Source organism: Echiichthys vipera (assembly GCF_963691815.1).
Source record: "Echiichthys vipera genome assembly, chromosome: 11".
NCBI classification, from domain to species: Eukaryota; Metazoa; Chordata; class Actinopteri; order Perciformes; family Trachinidae; genus Echiichthys; species Echiichthys vipera.
Window position 1 is genome coordinate 21965609 of NC_139836.1, and position 20273 is coordinate 21985881.

Here is a 20273-nt window from a genome sequence, read left to right on the forward strand (position 1 = left end):
TAACCAGGAGCACAATGTTATTTTGTTATTATTTATGGGAATTATTCAGTTATTTAGAAATAATGGTACATATTTGGTTTTCTAATTAGTGTAGATTGTTTTGTATGTTTTGTGGTTATGAAGAGATGAGATGATGATGAGAAAATGAAAGTCTTACTCTAGAACTCTGGATAAGGTGATCATGGTTATCTTTGTCAACTACGACATCTTCTAGCAGCCGTGCAGATGAGTTGCTGCTGACGAGGTCTGGTTTAGTCCTCTTCAGCATGAACCTTTGGGAAGAGAAATGCACAACAATCTGTACACAGCACCATGAACATTACTGATTAATTGTGACTGCGGTGAGAAAGAAAGCCTGTTTGTTTCTTTAATCAATCTTCATTTGCCGTTTTCTGTGTTCTGCGTTGTTTTCATTTGGAAAAACTTCAATCATTGAGTTTTGTCATTTAATCACCTGGCAGACAAATATAGACAAGCAAACAAAACATTTCTAAATAGCTGGTACATTATTCTTCTAAACAAAGTAACACTGATTACCTAAATATTCATTTTTTGTCCTTACTCTTCCATTTTTCAAATGATATGCATTTCAATACAAATGATCCCAGTTGTAGTTTTTTTTACAACCTACCGTTGTTTTAATCTTGAAGTTTTGTCGTGACTATGATCTTTATGATTGAGCTCATCTCTTGAGCCAGCAAAGCTGTGGGCTGACTTCATCAGCACTTCAAAGTCAGAGTCCAACTCCTCCTGCTCTTTCCTTCCTAAAAGGACAACACGAATTAATTACAGAAGGGCCCTGGGGAGCTTGAGCAGAATACATCAAGGTCAAAATGGTAGAGTATCAGTAATCTGGATAGTGGAGAATCTTGGCAACTGAAAAGAACAGCTGCACAGATCTCACATACTTTAAATCACTGGATTTTGGATCTTGAAATGGCTATGCAATTCCTCCATTCTGCATCAGGAATAATATAATTTGTTGTTTAAGCTTATGGTGAACCAAACCCTTATGATGGTCTTTTATGAAGTCAGATGTCTGTGGCTAATTTGAACACACTGTTTATGATATGATATGATGTAATGTAATATCTGAACCTGGAGAGACAGAGTTGGAGGCCACAGGAAGCACACTTGCCACAGGGCTTTGCAGGATGGCAGCGCATTCGATGGACATGCTGAGCCGGTAAAAGCCCATCTCAGTGCCGCCACCGTGGTGTGCAAACAACCGCTGAGAAACCCTCAGGCTTGATAAGGAATCCTTTGAGCCACTGACTCTAGTGACCTTGAATAAGATTTGAACAAGATTTTCAGGATCAGTGCTGTCAATTAACCAGTGCTATAAGCGACCCAGTGTCCCACTGAGCTACTGCACCATACTACATGCTTGAGAATACATAAACCAAGCTGCAAGGTAAAATAACGCCTATGGGAAACTAACCTGTAAGTTGTGATCATCAGGCATTATGGAGGTGAACTGAGGTTTTTTCAAACTCATCCACAGGGCCGGGTCTCTGCACATGTTGACCGCAAATGGCTCATAGCCCTCCTGCAGGCCACACACAGTAAAGTACTGCAGAGAGCCCACTTGGCGGCCCAGGTTCAGCCTCCCCTCCTGGTTCACCCCAACACTGACCACAGGCAAAAGGCCTGGAATATACAGGGAGAGACAACACAAAAAATATCAGTGTGATAAATATATGCACTTCTTGGATATAGTTTGGACTTTCTCAGGAAAGAGATACTCCTACTATGTTAAGATAAATGTACAGTAACTATGTATGTGAAATACATTGTAATAAGTCAATAACTATAACTAGTTATTTTCCAGACCGTCTCTGATCTCAAAATCCTTGGCAGCCAGCTCTGATCCTCTGTCATTAAACAGCACTTCTCCATTGAGCGTGACCATCATGGTGCGTTCAGCCATGTCCACCAAGCAACCCACCACATCGCCTCTCTGCCATGGACGTCCGAGGGGCTCAATGCCCTGATGGTACCACTGAGCCTAAAGCGCAAAATGAAGACAAGGAGTTACAAAGAAAAAGAGATGTGTACAAGCCTCACACAAACAGGAAAAGAGGTGAAAGAACTAACAAGGCAGAGGATGAGCTAACAGGATTGTCGGACTCAACTCTGTAGATAACACTGGCTTTGCTGCACTTTGCTTGTCTTTTTCCCTCATGTTACATAGGATAAGTATAAAAAAATGTGTGTATTAATATCAAATTATATGGAATAATCCAGCAAAAACTGGCACTGTTCCCCCGCACCCATTGTTTAATCCAGGTTACACAAACCTTAATTACAGCTGTGTTTTTGGTCAATCAACAAGATGAATTCAGATAATAGTGCCTTGATGGGCAACTTACATGTTGAAGTGAGATATTCTGTTTGGCTCTCTAATGCTTAATTTCAATTCCTCGCAGACGGATATTATTTTTAGACAAGCTTCTGTCTCTGTGTCAACGCTTCAAAGAATCCTGTGGCATGATTAATGATCACAGCCAAAACACACCCCTGTTTTAAGATTTTAACTTTTTATTGGAAAGTCATATTGTAATTCTGTTACTGTGAGAGTAACATAAAACATGATTTAGTATGTCCCTGGAGCTCTAACAAAGTAAAACTGTGATTTGGGCTTATTGTGGTTTTAACAACAACGTTGTCATGAACTGCCAAATTTGAATCAGTATATTACCTCAAATCCACCGAAGACATATGCCTGGTCATCTGAGCCGAGCTCTTTATCTGGGCTACAGCCTGGTCGGGCCCAGCCCACTCTCATATCCCCATCTGTCACCATTTCAAATTCAAAGTACCATTTCCCCCGGGTCACAGCGTAGGATTTATCTGGTCTGAACACTCTACACTCCTCAACAGAGAAGAGACATGGATTTGATAACGTGGCTGTAAACCAAAGAAACAGAAAATTCTGGTTATCTGCAAAAATATTAACTTATCTGCATTTCAAGACCCTCAAATAGAGTAAATCTTTGCAGTACAAACAAAATTGACAATTGTACAATATTATGAATATTCTGTAAAAAAAAAAAATGCTAATTAGATTAGTTGTTCACAATTAGAGCATTATCTCAGTTAAACATACAGTACATGCATCTTATTCTGGTTACAATAAACAAAAGTGAAACGAACTGTAACTGATAACATTGATGACAGGGCTTTGCGACATACCCTGTTCCTGGTTGAAAGGCTCCAGGCTGTAACCATAGGCCAGAAGAGTACAGACAGTCTCCCTGACACTCTCCCTACCCACTCTCCTACTCCTTTCATCAAGAAGGCTGTAAGGCACGAGGTATGGACTCCGTTTCCCTTTTACATCCTAAAAATACAAACGCAAAGAGCAAAAATGGGCAAATACACTTGTCAGAGAGCAGAGATCAGTGTCTGGGTTGCCAGCACATGTTGTTATTATGTGCATTTCTATGTTGAGCATTAGAGACAAAGTAAAAGGAATATTTTCTCATATACTATATTCTTAATACTAAATGAAACAGAAACAAGACTAATTCTGAGTGAGATTATATACAATATTATAACAAGTTTTCCAAATGCAATTCCTGCCCAGCATTGTCTGATCAATGCAGTAATGAAGCACAGAACATGAACCTGTTGGGCTCCATAGGTCCATCCCTGCTTGATACGCTCTCTGGACCATACATTGTGATCATTCTCTGCCAGCAAGTGAATCACTTCTTCGTGGGCTGGGCTGAGAAAAACCTGGCTCAAGTCTACTGGGGCAGGTCTATAGCCACTGGACTGTTCATACCTGAGAAAGGAATAAAAAAATTGACATGAGTGTGTCAAGAAATGGAATAGTTGAAAGTAAAAATGCTGTAACTTTGCAAAAACAAGTACTCAAGTAAAAGTTAGTCATCAAAGTAATTACTTGAGTGAATAGTACAAAAGTATGAGTAACTTGAGAAATAAATAAACCCCGGCACACTACTGCTTTGTCTCCATGTTTTTTATTTGATGTGGCTGTGCCTGGAATTATTTCAACCACAGATCTTCCTGAGATAAAGGTAAAGCAGTGAACGCACGCCTGTATTTATTTGTGATAAGAAGTCATCATGTCCTGATCAGATAACCTGCCACATTTACGCCACACAATATTCACAGTCTGTATTCATACTAAATTAAAATGTTTGAGCATTTGTCTATTAAATAAAGTTGTGTTAACTTCTTCAATTTAACGAGAGAAAGACAATCTGACATTATATCAGTTTGTCTTTTTTCCCATGACGTATGATTTGGTCTTTCCTTTTCTGTCTTTCTTCATCAGGTTACAGGAGCATCATTAGTTAAATGCACACCATTAGCTTGAAGCACGATATACGTTATTGTTGAACTTATTAGCATCAACACAACAGACACACATAGGTACTGCTCTCTGTCAGCTCAGTGTCAGCAAAGTTCTCTGATGTACTGACTTCAGACCAGCATTTACATCTGGAGCCTGCTGCACTGTACGCTGGGGTTAATGAATCGATAGAATAATGAATTAAAGTAGCGTGATGAATGCATCCAAATGTAACAAAGTAGTAATAATTTTTCTCTAAAAATATATCCAAGTAAGGGTATAAGTATGCTACATAAAAAATAATCTGACAAGTACAATATACTAAAAAAAGTATATACATGAAATGCAGTAAATGTAAGGCGTTACTAAGCACCTCTGGAAACGACTCTTCAAAGATTATTGTAAAATAAATGATGATTTACAGTAGATGAGCATTAACAGTTTTCAGTATTCATTAAAATTGTTCATTTGCAAGGGCTCCAAACAAAATGCAATTAAACATGTACATACTTGGTGGATAGTTTCATATATTTGACTTTCTCTTCAGCACGGTCATCAGTCAAACCAATATGGAAACCAAGGGCAAGAAGAGTCCTCCAGAAGGAAAAACAAACAAAAACCTTCACCAACAATGGAAACAAGCCTCGAAACATGTACAATTTAGAAAGTTTCCAAGTTTCCGAGTTTCCAAGTTTTGTCTATTGTACGATGCAGGTCGTAGAGCTCACCTGAGGCTGTCCTGAGCCATCTGAAGGTTCTGGTTCCTCTCCTGCTCCGACAGCTTGGAGAACTCCACCAGACACGGATCGTGCCTCTTAACTTCATCTCTCACCTGTTTGACAAAAGCAGATCATTTTTAAGCCTCAAGTACAACTGAAGCAAGCTGGACACGTCGTTTCAAGACAAGCTTTCTGTTATACTACATGACAAGGTTATATATCGGTTATTCGTTATTCAATTTATGCAGTTATTTGAATAATGAATGTTGTTTGTGGTTTCTTACAGGTTCATGTGTCCATCCAAGATCAATCTTGTCCATTGCCCAGAGTTCATGGATATTCTCAGCAATTTTTTCTCTGATATTTTCAAGTTGTGGAGGCAATACGACCTATGAAGGTAATACAAGTACAGGAAAAGTAATTAATTTACATTAATATGGTATATTTGAACACAAAGGATCAACTTTAACTTAGATATATGAAAACAAATGTACGTATATCCGATGTAATCTATTTTTCTAAATCCACCTGTACAAAAAGTTAGTAATTATCACTTTGATAAACTAAAAGTATGAATTATTGTTCTAATCTGTTTGAGTAAGCTGGGTTTTTTTACCTTACTGATGTCTACTGGTGTGGGAGTAAAGGTCACCGGAGTGGCAGGTACTATGGGGCCAATGAGCTCTTGTTTCCCCTCTCCATGATCCAAAATATATTTCTGACATGGCTCTAACTTTAGCTTGACTCTCGGGAGCAGAGCATCAGAGCAGGGAGCAAAACCTGGTGGGGGCAAGAATCGGAACTCTCCATGCCGTCCCCCAAACAGAAAACGAACCCTGATTTCCAGAAACAGGACAAAGAAGACACCTGTATGAATTGAGGTCCTGACAGAGAGCCAAAGGCACAAAGTGAGACAAAAATGCATAGACATCATGTTTCAGTAAACTTTTCACTTTTCTTTAACATTTATTATACTCTTCAGTATAGAAAAGGGACAGCCTACTGAAAACAAACTAACTTTTGAGCCAGTTAGGCCAATTAAGGAAAAACACATCTCCACTACTGACTTGACTCCAGCAGAGAAGCTGACAACAGGATAGAGAAGTCCATAAGCACTGAAGTTCTCCAGCATGCCCTGTACAGGTTGGCCGTTGACCCGGAAAGAGATGCAGGGAGCACTTAGGTCAAGACAGCAGCTGACCACATCATCATCTTTCAGTAGGTGAGGGAAAGGAGAGCTCACTCGGCGGCCGATGCAGCCTGAGATTCAGAAGACACAGCCTGTTGCTTTCTCCTCAACTCAAAATGAGACAGCATTTACATGCAACAACACATTTGTTGGAGAGTGAAGGATTTACTGAAGATTTCCTGTTTTCTGAATTGACCTTAATGTGGCATAAACAAATCTGTATCAACAGTATTGTTGCTGCATCAGTCACAGCAAGCATTAGTACTGATTCTAATTAATTATGCCCCAACCTTTCTCTATGCAGCAATAAAGGAACAAGCAATAATATGTTACTGACTCTCTCTGGATCAATAAATGTCGCTGAACTAGCAGTCTGTTATTTCAATGGCTACTGAGATTTCAAGCTTTCTAAAAAGGCAAATTAAAATGCATCTATTTTATTGAACTTCTTTGTCCTTTCTCCCTTTAATTATTCATGGTAAATCTCCCAGAAATGTCATTTTATGTCATAATTTGAATGCACTAAGATTAATTTGAACTAGTACCATTTTGTAATATCTCCAGATAACTATATCTGCCTCAAAATATTATGTGGAGCAATATACAATTCTTTGACCTTTGTTTCTATTATGCAGTTGCTTAACTTTAGTTCTTAAAACTATTCATGATTACAGAATACAAATCACAACTCTGTGTGGGGTAATTTATCTTTTTTGTTTTTTCCTTTAAATATTTTCTGTGTAAATAAAAAAAAAAACAGTTTCAGCTGGCCTATCTTCTGCAGTATAGTCTGGCTGCACATGTTAACATTCTGATATAAAGGGTCTGGCTTGTTTATATTTCTTTAAACCAAATACAATCATCTTGGGCAACACTTAACCCTGGATGTAGGGCATAGTACCCTTGCAAAATACAGTAGATAGCTGAGATAGCGGAAGGATTCTGGCATCCAAGCATAAGAGCCACATCTGGCAGATATAAGGCTTTACGGTATATTTGCACTGTACATCTGGTAACTACTAAAAACCCTGAATTGCTCACAATTGTACCGCAGCAAAACGAAACACTGAAATAATCATGATAATATTTCAGTAAGCGAGTTCCCCAGTCTTACTTATACTGTAGGCTTAACCTTTTATCTCTTGTTTCATCTCATCCTCACCTGACCACAGGTGAAGCCCATCAAAGCCATACGAGCAGAGGTCGTCTCCCACGCCATTGGCCCCCCAGCTTTCGCCTCCTGTTGGCCTGGGCTGGTAGCCCTCAGTGCGAGCCCAGCCGACACGCAGGTGTGTGGGCTCGGATGTGAGGAAGGAGTCGACATGATCAACAACCAGCTCATAGTACCACCTCCGATGCTGGGCTGAGTCTTCCCCCAAAGCCAAAAAGATGTTTGGTCTCATGCTGTGGTGGAGTAGTGTGCAGAGTACCCAAGACAAACAAAACAGCAAAAAAGTTGTATTGCCAATACTAATTTCAGGGAATTGATAGGTCTCCAAAGTTATATTGCAAAATGATTATGGTAAGTTAATAAAATGGGAAGTATTTATGACTGGAGTGAGTTAAACAACACCAACTGAGAGAGAGAAATTGAATTGAATACATAATTCATGTGTAGACAGTGCTAGACACACACTGCATTTCCCTTATGCAGAACTTTTGGGACTCTGCAGTCCACACAGAGCATAACTCAGGGGCACAGCACATTGCACTGTTATTAATATTAAAATAAATAAACAAACAAACAAACAAGCTCTAGTAGATGTTCTCCTTTTGGCCACCCAATAGCAATACTGAAACTGGATTACCAGACATAATTTAGGAGCAGAGTATGACAAACAATAAGATGGTGAGGTATGTGGATGAGAAAATCACCAATATGTTGCTGGATTTAAATCTGGCTGGTGTCTTGAGATTAAATGCCAGTTCATATAGTGACACTAACCTTGCCCTTGACAGAGCTCTCATGACAGTGAGGGCATGAGGTAAGACAGAAGTAATTGAGAGAATGGGAAAAGCACACAGAGAGAAATTTGTGCAAAAGGGGATTGGATAAAAACGGATCAGAAGAATGGAAAAAGAAAAAAGAATAGGAAAAAGAGCATCTGGAAGAATTGACTAAATGTGGTGGGCAAAGAGGAGGAGATGGAGAAGAGATGGAAAATGGATGAGAAAGGAAATGAGAATGAAAGCAGATATACTAATGAGGCATTCAGTTGAACAAGAAGTAAAAGTGATGTAATGAGAAATGGCTTGAGGAGGAAGGGAGAGCCGGGGAATGGACTGAGCAGGTGCAAAGAATATGAAACAAAATAAGCTATAACGCCCGAGGAACCAAGCGGGCATCTGATAGAGAAAAGCATGATAAAAGAGGGCAGCTGCTAAGGAAGGAAGGGCAGATGGAGTAAAAAACAAGCTAAAAGGGAAATCGAAACTGCCTACAGACTAGCAGGGTGGGCCAAAATGTTCAAACAAAATGAAATATAATGAAAGTGGATCAAAAAATATCCAAAGAAATAGTTCTGTGAGCCATACCACTTCAGGCAGCAAGCAACTTTTCCAAAATCGCACTGGAAGAGGCTTAGACGAAGACATCAGTGCTACGATATCAACAATATTGTTCTGATCTTCAGAAAAAGAAACAACAATCGGTCCGGAGACTGAAGAGATGGCACTGACGGAGAAAAATAATTGTTCAATTAACTCAAGTCCACCAGAGAAAAGATGAGCGTCGTTCTGTAGAGAAATCTGAAGTATTTCTTGTTTCAAGGGAGTGGACATAATTAAAGATAGACCACGGACCGCAGCCGTGAGCTCTCTTCAGTAGACAAATAGCACTCAGCTAAACAAAGGCATCAGCAAGTTTGAAAAGAGCTACAGAAAGAAAGCTCTCATTCAGTTATCCTCCCAGAGTAAATAAAAGCAAGGATGGCATAGGAAGATGCACTCCATATGCAACGGATATACTTTATTTCTAATTTTAATATATTTTTTGTAACCTGTGCACACATGTTTTTGTGTATAGTTAATGACACAAGTAGACAAAATTATGAATGCAAAATTAAAGACAGAGGAATGACTCAGAGACAAAACCGAGTATTTAGAGAAAACATTCTAACTCCTACCTGGTGACCTGATTACACAGACGTGTTTGGAGCAGCAGGTCTCTGTCTGGCAGCAGGTTGTCACAGATGAGGTTCTGATTGGACCGCACGGCTACACCATGACACACACACAGAGAGCACAGCACCTCCAGCACCTGGAACACAACGCAGTCAGCACTTCATCCAGCAATGGCTCAATGCATGAAAACACATGGAAATGATCCCATCCAAATTAAGGAATAGATCCAAATTTACATCCACATTACTTTTTAGTGTGTTTTTGTATTGGTGAAACACTCAGATCATTTAATTTTCAAACTATGTTGCAAATGCATATAAAAAAGTGCAAATGTCATCTCAGAATTAGCCTAATTAAGCACTGAAAAATCAACATTTCAATGAAATAATACATGCAATGCCAATAACATTTGTTTCCATTACTGATAAAGCATGTACGCACACAAACCTTGCAAACATTACCTTGTGGTTGCGTCCATGCTTGTCTAGAAACGAGATGATAGAATGAATGTGTCCTTCTTTGATGACGTTGAGTGCTTCAGGACTTTCCACTAAGACACAGTGCAGCACCTCCAAGACTCCTGGAGATAGATGCAATTGTTTATTTCCATAGGAAAGATACCCTTACTGTCTATATTTTTCCATGATGTTAAGATAAAATATGATAATTTATGTTAGAAATGATGTACAGAAGATAACTGAATTGATCATTTATTTTGCAAATTTAAAATAGGATTGGTAATGAATTGTCCAACAAATCCAACCAACCACAAGAGGCCTCCAGTTGGTCTAGCCTGCTAATCAGCCAGTCTAGAGAACCTGAGAAATGTGCACAGTTCATACGGTTTCCCCGGATCAGAGCCGCTAAAGTAGAAAGAAGAGGAAATATTAGAAGTGCAAGACTTAGACACTAAGGCACAATGCAACCCATGTATTTCATGCAAAATGGCAGAATTTAAACCATGTTTTAGCTATTGATAGATCATTTTCAAAATGTATTCTGGGTATGCATTTAAATTGGTTAACAGCATAGTAGATATTGATAGGAAAAGGGGTTCCTGTTTGGTATATGTGTCAGTAGATAATTAATGTTGTCGTGTTAGCATTTAAAATGAAAAAATGGTAGTGAGTCATTTATACTGAGATATGTTAATTCTCACCCAGTAGCTCATAGAAACGGTTGAGGATGGCCTCCCACTCTTCTCCTATGTCACTCTGAGTAGCCTCAGCAAATTGAGTGCCACTACTATTTTGGTGTAGACGATCGATACCATCTAGGACCAAATCTATCACACCCTGAGAAGAAAATGAGGCACACTTATTTTACAGAGGCAAACATCACATGTAGGGCCGATTTATTCATAAACACATATATTTACCTCTTGCAGAAACATGTTTTGCCTATTCTTCAGCGCTGTCATTTTCTTCTGTTGAGCTTCATGACCAAGCCTCTCCGGTGGAGGCTGGAAATAGTTTATTAGATCCCGCAGACTACATGTCACTATCTCCATTGGCAGGCTGACAGATGTGAGGTTTCCTTGTTGACTAAAACCATCCAGTTTCCTAAAGGTGGATAGAGTACTTTATTAATGCCAGCAGGACATTTTACTTAAAGAAATGGCAGGTTAAGTATAATGCATATCACAACATATCAAATGGGTGACTTGTTTCTGACTCCCAGACTTCAAAATCTTTTTACATTGTTAAAAGAAGATGAATGGCCCTAGGGACATAATATGATACAGCTATGTTATGTAGGGTAAAGGACAGAGGGTCTTGTATACAGATTGTAAAGCTTTTAAAAATTGACTGCTTGTGTAGTTTTTAAAGAGAAGAAGCAGAAAGTTTGAGAGTATCCGAGCCCCAAGTTAATCCATCTTCTAGATGGATTATCAGTGCTTAAATATGCAGTTCCAGCTTTTCAAAAGCATGGTAGTTTTCTTATGGTATTTTTCTTCCCCAGGTGTTACTATCATACTGTGTGTGTGTGTGTGTGTGTGTGTGTGTGTGTGTGTGTGTGTGTGTGTGTGTGTGTGTGTGTGTGTGTGTGTGTGTGTGTGTGTGTGTGTGTGTGTGTGTGTGTGTGTGTGTGTGTGTGTGTGTGTGTGTGTGTGTGTGTGTGTGTGTGTGTGTGTGTGTGTGTGTAGTCCAAACCGAGATGGCACGTTCATGTTCACACAGGCAGTTGTTTTAGAGATCATGGCAAAGTAAAGTAAGTTTGTTGTTAACATTGTTCTTGGGCTGAAAAGGAAATTTGTGTTTTTTGAGTCTTTCACATTTTGGTATCTTAATCAATCAAAATATTAGGTGATTGACAGTTTCATCAACCAAAAGCTGACACACACTGTAGAGCCCTGCATACATAACCATAGAATGTTTGATGCCTAAATCAAGAACAACAACAAGGACTTGGGTCTGAAAAATATTTTGAGTTTTGAAAATCCAATAACAATTTACCAGCAAATTGTATTTTTTTTTCATAAACACACAAAAATCTTAATTTGCATCACTTTTAACAAATTTGACTAAGATACATATGAATGGGACAATTTACAGTTGAAAAATCCATTTGTCAATGCTCTCTGATAGACAAACTATGTAATTCAAACAGTGTGTAAATGGCTGCAAACACAGTTTGACTCCTTGTTGCATCAGCCAGTATATACACTGAAATCAACACATTTGTAAGAAGTCAATATTGGCTGATAAATCTACCTGGCCAATTTAATCGGTCTAGCTCTTTCAAGAACAGCTAGATGGCAACAACAACCTTCACATCCAACACTTACAGAGACATTGTTACACTGACATGGCATTCAGTACCTGATAAAGCGAGTGAAGAGGAGCGTAGCACTCCGGATTAGTCTGGCAGTGTGAGATTCTTCCCTCTGACAACGAGACAGCGTTAGCCCATCGTCCATATGACCCTCGCTATGCAAAATGGCCTGTAAATACATAATTTGCAAACTTTTCTCAATTTGTAAAATGAACCATATCCCTTTGGTTAATCAATATTGATTCTAAGTTTACCTTTCGTTGAGCCCCTCCCATGCGTGTCGATTGGGCATCAATAGCCTGATAGGTGAGCCAGAGACCAGAGTCTACATGCTGAACATAACAAATGGAGTCTCCATACTTGATCTCTGGGATCCCCATGCCATCGACATTGGTCTTTGTGCCAGTGTCAAGCTTCTCCTGTAGGCAAAAATCTATTGTTGCATGTACCACAAACAGAACAGTATTTCTTTGATAACACTAATGACCTTCAAGTCTCAACTCTAAAGAAACGTTTCAATTATGACTTGATCATAGGACCCTTAAAAAAGTTCAGTGTATTTCTCATGCGACTCTTGACCTTCGATGAGCAAAAGCAGAAGGAGGTTGTGTTGATGTCAGCCTTGTCCCGATCAACCAGATGCAGGCCTTTCTCCTCTGTAAGACCCAGGTACCTCCCAGTAGTCACATGGCAGAGCCGGAAAGGCTGCCCCCAGCATGTATGCCTACCACTCCAACTGAGGAACATCAAAGGAATTAGACTTTTAGTTATTTTTTCCTTCAAAAGGAAACAAACAGCTCACAACATTTAGTTTTTCCTATTTATTGTTGAAATTTGAATAAAGCAAACAGGGGTCACACAACACTAATTCCATTATGGGCAAGTGATATCAAATATGGTTCCAGCCTCTGTGGACAAAAACAGCCAAAACTGAAATTGTGGGACATGCTCTGGCAGTTTTGTTTCTGCAATTGAGACAATAAAAATATGTTGAAAATCGGATATTTTTCTCCAATAATATGTTTAAAACTGGAGAGCTGAAAATAACATTATTTTATGAGATGCTAAACTGAAAAGAGAGTGGATCATGACAACCCATATATACTTACACAACACGCAGAATCTCTAGCCTCCAGAGAGAGCGGGCATGGCTGGAGACTGATCCAGTCTCATAATGCATTATCCTGAATTAAGAAAAAAAAAAAAAGACATAACCAGAGAAGTAAAGGACATTTTGTCTATTTGACATGACAGGAGACTGGTCTTTCCAACTGACCTTTGCAGTTCCTCTCCCTGTTCAGTAGACGGTATAGTCAGACATGCGTCACTATGGCTGTGGAGGAGCCGCAATGTGTCGCCTCCCTTAAGGTACCCTGGAAACAGTACAACAGAAAGCAGACATAATCTTCACTAAAAGAAACATTTGAACTTTGAAACTGACTACAACAGTAACTTAACAAGGATAACTACTCCAAGTTAAATAACAGAGGTTATGCTTCATTGTAATTGTAGGCACATCTATTACACTGAGTGTTAATTAACATTGTTAAAAGTCTGCATTTGAACATTTGCATCCTGTTCGTGACTCATCGCCAATGTAACAACCCCTCCCACTCTGTTTGTCATCAGGGGACATCACATGTGGCCGAAATACCTCTTTGACCACAGTCTCTTGGATACTACAATCTGTTGGATTATATTAGTCTGTTTTTGAGAGCAAAAAGAAAAGAAACTTGCCTTGAGCAACTCCACCTCCAGAGCAAATAGGAGCTACACTCCAGAGAGTCTGATGGAAAGCTGCATTAACGATCAGGCTGTCACTCAAGCTCTTGTTGTCAAATACAGTGCCAAAGGCCAGGTGCTGGGAAGAAGGAAAAATGGGCTCATCAACAATGAATACAAATTTGTTTTTTTAATTAACTTTCTACTTCAATAGCTACAATAGATATCAGAATCAATGTATGCTGATCACAAAAGGAAAGAACACAGACTGCCAACTACCTAATTAAGTCGATGGAAACTAAACCAATGGGCAAACTTGGAGAATAAATGCATTGCAAAAGAATACACATTAATAATTAGTAGTTTGCTATAATATTAACTTTAAAAAGGCAGGGGTGTTTGACATTGGATATAGTCTGAAATATTTAAAGCAAAAACGTGACTACTGACTCACCAGATATCTCTCTGATGACACATTGACCAGTATGAGGTCATCACCAACACGCACTTTCTCACCCTCTGACCTCTGTCTGGATGCTGGGTGGACGGTCCACCAACATGCATCACCTGAGCCACACACACAGAGTATATGCCAAGGATTTTTTTTGCTGTTCCATGTGATATATGCAGTGTGCTTAACGAAATTCAAATATCTAAAAAAACAATAAAAACAATAAATGCCATCTGTTTAAAAAAGGTCCAAAACTAAATACCTGCTTTATCCTCTTGCAGACCAACATCAAAGGCTAGTTTATCAGATGAAGACTGAGATGAAGACAAGCAGCTGAGATACTAGGAGTGAAATAAACAATAAATACATATTTAGTGAACAGATATGAACAAATATTTGAAAAAGATTATTAAACTGTTGACAAAGTAAGACTGAGCCCTTGTGATTTATATCTGCATTATATCAAGATGACTCACCATGCCACTGTATGAGTGTAAGAACAACACTGCCTGGCCATAGAGCAGGGTGCGATGGCTTCCTCCTGCTCCCAACTATGGGTCACATTCACAATATTAGAGATGGGAATCGAGAACAGGTAACAGACTGGAATCGGAACAGAAACCGTATGCCTCAGAGCTTATGCCAGCAGGTTTTTCTGACAGTTGTGCATTGAAAAACAATGAAGTCAAACTCATATGCTGCTGAAAAATTTGCAACAAGAAGGGGTCGTGGCAGAAAGGAAGAAACGGTCTAAAGCATGGCAGTATAATATTAGCAAAATGCCGGCAGGCTTAGCAGATTTTTTCTTTGAAAAACTTTAAAATCGAAATTTAAAAAAAAAGCTGCACAAATGTTCTCTCATTTCATCTACTCTTTGTTCAGATAATAAACCGGTTGCACTGAGGCTGAAAACTTGTGTGAAAATTGATCAGGAATCAGGGGAATCAATAAAGAATAAGCCTGATAAGGAGAATTGATACTAACATTGGTATCAATAGAATTTCATTAGTTGGGAATTGATAAGATTTAAGACACAAAATTGGACTCAGAGCATGAGCAAACACAATAACAGTACTTTGAAAGGTTTATAAACTAAAATAAATAAATAGATAGAAAGCCTAAATGAAAAAATATAAACAATTAGTACAGTATATGCTAAAGTAATCCCTGTCAGCAAAAGCCTCAGTTTTCAGAAGGTCCTCAACGCCCAGTTTTCAGCAGTTTTTTCAACTCTCGGCAAGTTCTACTCCAGTCAAAAGAAGAGAAGAGAAGAGAAGAGAAGAGAGGAGTCTCACCTCTGAAGTCAGGTGCTTGCTGTGAGCCAGCATCTCCTGCAGGGCTCGAACAGAGAGACACTGGGCCACGACAAAGCCACATACAGACAAGTCTGGTGGAACATTCTGATAGGGGTAAAAAGAGAACAAAGCATGTGTCATTGAGCCAGCTTCATATCTGCCGACTTACAACAGTGCAATTAGCAGTGGCAAGGAACACAGGCAATTGGGAATTGGGCAGTCCAAATTGGGAATATAAAAAGGAGGAGAATATGGCATTAAATATTATGAAATATGAAATGTGATAAGTTACTCATTTAGGAGGTGAACTGGTAGTAGCCAACTATGAAACAACAAACGTAGATACTAGTGAAGTATGTGCTTTATTTTACATATCCCTCTTTTATTATTCCAGAATTCAAGCGTAATGAAAGTGACAATAACTGAACAATAGACTTCACTGACAATGAGGAAATACTGTGCAATCACTGATGTGGAGCTCTTTACCTTGCAATTAGAGGTGGGCTCAAGTCTGCAAAGCCTGCTGCCAAATCCCTCTGCAGCAAGACAGAGTTTTACATGTTCCTCTTGGGAGGTGAAGGTACTCTGCAAAACCACATCATCGCCCTGAGAACAAAACCACACAGAGATATGACAGCGGTAAGCACAAACTCTTACAGATACCCACATATTTATTCATAGAATGAGTGCAAATAAAGATTCAACTGATATGATTGTGAAGGCCAAAGCTAGTTGATACAGATCAATTATAGATCGTCGTCATGGCAAAGCTCAGCTCTCGCTCCTTCTGAAATGTAGGCTCTGAAGCATCATTTAGGTTAAGGGACACTAGAATTAATGACTGCATTTGATAACAGAATTGTTAATGGAAGTTTTTAGCGTCTTCAGGTGTGGTGACCCTACATACCATTTCAGTGCTAGCATGAATTTGGCCTTTAATTCTAGAAATCAACCCACAAATATCTATGACAGAGAACCCTTGAGCAAATTGCACACAAACATACAGTATATTCATAAAGATGGGAGTTGTCCCTGGAGGTTTTAAAAGTACCCCTAAAAATAAATGTTAAGTGTAGAGCCTTGGGTATATATCAGCAAATCATGATCTAGCCCCACTGTAAATGCATGAACAGTCTCCCTCACCTAAAATTTATCTTATCTTCATTTAAATGCCAAATGGACCACGTCAAAGGAATTAGGCTTTTCACGTCTATTTAAGGAACTGCAGTGAGGGACAACAGACTCCTGGTCTCCAAAGTCCAGCAAGGACTACCAACACCTCTCTGTACACAGGCTGCATACCTCCATATTGGGAAGATACTGCACTGTCTGGCCCCTGATTCACCCTACTTTCCGCTCTTCATATCAGCGGTGCTCTGCAATCAGTCAAACACACTGCCCAACACTCGGGCACTGCGGGGCATTCAGCTGGCTAAAGGACTCGGCTCTTCTTCAAGGTACATTTGGCAAGTGAAAATTCACTAAAATTCACTACGCCGTAAGACTTTAATCCAAATGTCAAAAGCCCTGGCGATTGGAAATGCATGCTTATTCAGCTGCAACCGACATTAAAAAGTCTTGTTTTGGATTTGGAACTGACGTCTGTCTCCAATCTGTACATTTCATGGTGACGTTTGAACGAGACCGCTCACCCACTACCATAATAAAAAATTAATATACTTTTATGACATAAAACATTGACCATCTGGGACCAAAATCAAAGGGTGGTATTTCACAAATGCTATATATTCAACCAGTGTGGCTATCACTGTATGTTTCTGTTGTCATCTACTAACTAAATATATCATGGGACAAGATCTGTCAGGATCTGGGTGGCTTCCCGCTTCAGTTAACACATTTCCTGGGGTAAATCCTGCAACACAGATATCAACAGTATTATTATTTTTGGATCGATCTTGCAACACGACTCTGCCCTGATGTGGGTACTGGGTTCAGTAATCATCTGCATTGCTGTCTATGTGAGTATGTGTGTCTCATATCCACACCACACACTCTCCCTGTGACATACCCTTATCAGAGGGTAAAGATAAGAAGCCGTGAGAGGACAACTTGCAACTAAGGAATAGTGATAGCATCTTGCAGTGAGGATTTTAAAAAAGCCGTTTGTGGTCTTCCCTTTACTGTCAGTGACTAAAGAAAACAAAGTGATGAACATAGCAAAGGTGCTGCTGGGAGCTTGCGCACTAAAAGTCAAGCACATTTAGAAATGTGATTTTTTATTTGAACATTTATTGTGACTTATATTTAAAACATTATTTCACAAATAAGACAAAACTTCAATAAAAAACAAGAACATGAAATGTACAACTTTTAATTGGCTGCCTTGTGCCATGCATCACTGTCACATTTAATTTTTTGCATTTAACTGTTAATCTGCTATTACAATAACTCCTAAAAAGTAAACAATATTAACACTGAGATGATACAATAATGTAAGAAATTTAGATTACATATGAAATAGATTATTTAGGCATTTAAAATCCACTCATTTTGTTTAGCACACCCCATACATTTTTGTTTTTGTTATTCTTCATTCATTTGTTTATGTTTGTCTTTGTACATTTTGACGTGTGGTATTATAGTTTCTACATGTTTTGCATTGTAAAAAAAAATGTTTATATTGAAACTTTTCCATAAAAAAATAATTATTAAATTAAATATTCTGGAGCTACTCAGGGTGAAGGTTAACTTTGATGATGTTAACGTTAAACTCCTGTAGGCTAACGTACACAAATAAAGCAAAACTATGGCATGTTGAATGACTGGCTCCTTTCCAAAGACATAAGTTAGCATTAAATGAAGTTAAGTTGACTCACTGTTCGTAGAAAGTGGAACTCCTCGTCGACCTCTCCAGTGTCAGTCATTATGTTCACCAAACTAGCCACATCACATTGACTCGGGCGACATAAGTAGCCCACCTAGCACTGAAGGAGAAGGGGACTGAAGACTAAGTAGCAAACCCTGTGAAGGTGTGCAGTGATGTGAGGGCGGGGGCGGAGTCTGCTCTGTCGTCCCGTGACTCCATGTTTTTTTTTTAACAACTGCTATTTTGGCGGGAATACTTTATGTTAAGTGAAGAATTATAAAGAAGTACATTTACTCAAGTACTGCACTTGAGGTACTTTACTCTACTTGAAGTTATTCCATTGTATACTACTTTATACTTCTACTCCACTATATTTCAGAGAAAATATTGTACTTTTTACTTCACTAGGCTACATTTATGTGGTAACACCATGCCCCTACTTGTAACTGTGGCTGTACCTGTTTCTCTGTCTGTACTGTTACCATTATTGTCTGTATTGTTACCATTATTGTCTGTATTGTTACCATTATTGTCTGTACTGTTACCATTATTGTCTGTACTGTTACCATTATTGTCTGTACTGTTACCATTATTGTCTGTTCTGTTACCATTATTGTCTGTACTGTTACCATTATTATCTGTACTGTATCATTATTGTCTGTACTGTTACCATTATTGTCTGTACTGTTACCATTATTGTCTGTACTGTATCATTATTGTCTGTACTGTTACCATTATTGTCTGTACTGTATCCATTATTGTCTGTACTGTTACCATTATTGTCTGTACTGTTACCATTATTGTCTGTACTGTTACCATTATTGTCTGTACTGTTACCATTATTGTCTGTTCTGTTACCATTATTGTCTGTACTGTTGCCATTATTGTCTGTATTGTTACCATTATTGTCTGTACTGTATCCATTATTGTCTGTACTGTTACCATTATTGTCTGTTCTGTTACCATTATTGTCTGTACTGTTACCATTATTGTCTGTACTGTTACCATTATTGTCTGTTCTGTTACCATTATTGTCTGTACTGTATCCATTATTGTCTGTTCTGTTACCATTATTGTCTGTACTGTATCCATTATTGTCTGTTCTGTTACCATTATTATCTGTACCATATTCCATTATTGCTTTTATTGTTGTGCTGTCCATGCTTGTCCCGTCCTGACTGTCATTTCCCCTCTCTTGTTTTTTGTTTTTATGTCACTTTAAGCGACTTTGGGTCCCTGAAAAGAGCTATAAATAAAATGAATTATTATTAATTATTATTGTTAACTTAACTTACTATTTACTTCACGGATTCAGATTATTAATATAAAACATTTTCAACAAATAAAATAGGATACATTGTTAAATTAATTAGGCCTAGATATTTACATTCATCTCTCAATAATTATAATTCAATAATATATTATTCTGAAAGAGTCCATTCTGCAAAATGAGTACTTTTATTCTTTGTACTTTAAGTACATTTTTAATGTAACACTGTGAATACAGGGCTTATACCTATAGAAGAGTATTTCAACAGTGTTGTATTACTGCTTTTACTCACCCTCTGAGTACTTGTTCCCCTACTGCATATCCGCACTCTTAAAATTGCCTGATGAATATTACTTTATTGTAGTGTGGGGATTCTTAAATTTGAAGGCTTACCAAACTTGTGAAGGGTGTAAAAAGACTAAGTATGGATTTGGGGATTTGGGATGAAGTCTCAACTTTGGAGGCTGGGATACTTCCAAAAAAGTACTGAGGGCGGTAAAAGCACCACCATGCGTAGAATGTCTGCTGGCAAAAGCAACATAGACCTATTATGTTTTTGAATTTGGTTTTATGGTGCT

General features: G+C 38.6%; 1 protein-coding gene across 1 annotated transcript in view; it reads right to left on the minus strand.

The window, feature by feature from the left end:
- The window catches only part of LOC310953421 (ryanodine receptor 2-like), a gene marked incomplete at both ends in the record, with an annotated part of 60918 nt that extends 42435 nt beyond the window's left edge, over positions 1–18483 (minus strand). Inside the window, 31 exons of the mRNA XM_083922457.1 lie at positions 158–272; positions 632–764; positions 1093–1285; positions 1442–1650; positions 1834–2008; positions 2702–2910; positions 3196–3343; positions 3631–3790; positions 4835–4918; positions 5053–5156; positions 5328–5432; positions 5660–5879; positions 6111–6303; positions 7395–7636; positions 9358–9491; positions 9817–9935; positions 10123–10218; positions 10515–10650; positions 10734–10917; positions 12178–12299; positions 12385–12549; positions 12710–12866; positions 13240–13314; positions 13407–13503; positions 13868–13991; positions 14307–14419; positions 14566–14644; positions 14780–14854; positions 15599–15703; positions 16085–16204; positions 18436–18483. Coding sequence (XP_083778583.1) covers positions 158–272; positions 632–764; positions 1093–1285; positions 1442–1650; positions 1834–2008; positions 2702–2910; positions 3196–3343; positions 3631–3790; positions 4835–4918; positions 5053–5156; positions 5328–5432; positions 5660–5879; positions 6111–6303; positions 7395–7636; positions 9358–9491; positions 9817–9935; positions 10123–10218; positions 10515–10650; positions 10734–10917; positions 12178–12299; positions 12385–12549; positions 12710–12866; positions 13240–13314; positions 13407–13503; positions 13868–13991; positions 14307–14419; positions 14566–14644; positions 14780–14854; positions 15599–15703; positions 16085–16204; positions 18436–18483 — 4239 coding nt within the window. The remainder of the gene's footprint in view (positions 1–157; positions 273–631; positions 765–1092; positions 1286–1441; positions 1651–1833; positions 2009–2701; positions 2911–3195; positions 3344–3630; positions 3791–4834; positions 4919–5052; positions 5157–5327; positions 5433–5659; positions 5880–6110; positions 6304–7394; positions 7637–9357; positions 9492–9816; positions 9936–10122; positions 10219–10514; positions 10651–10733; positions 10918–12177; positions 12300–12384; positions 12550–12709; positions 12867–13239; positions 13315–13406; positions 13504–13867; positions 13992–14306; positions 14420–14565; positions 14645–14779; positions 14855–15598; positions 15704–16084; positions 16205–18435) is intronic.
- Positions 18484–20273: the final 1790 nt, after the last annotated feature.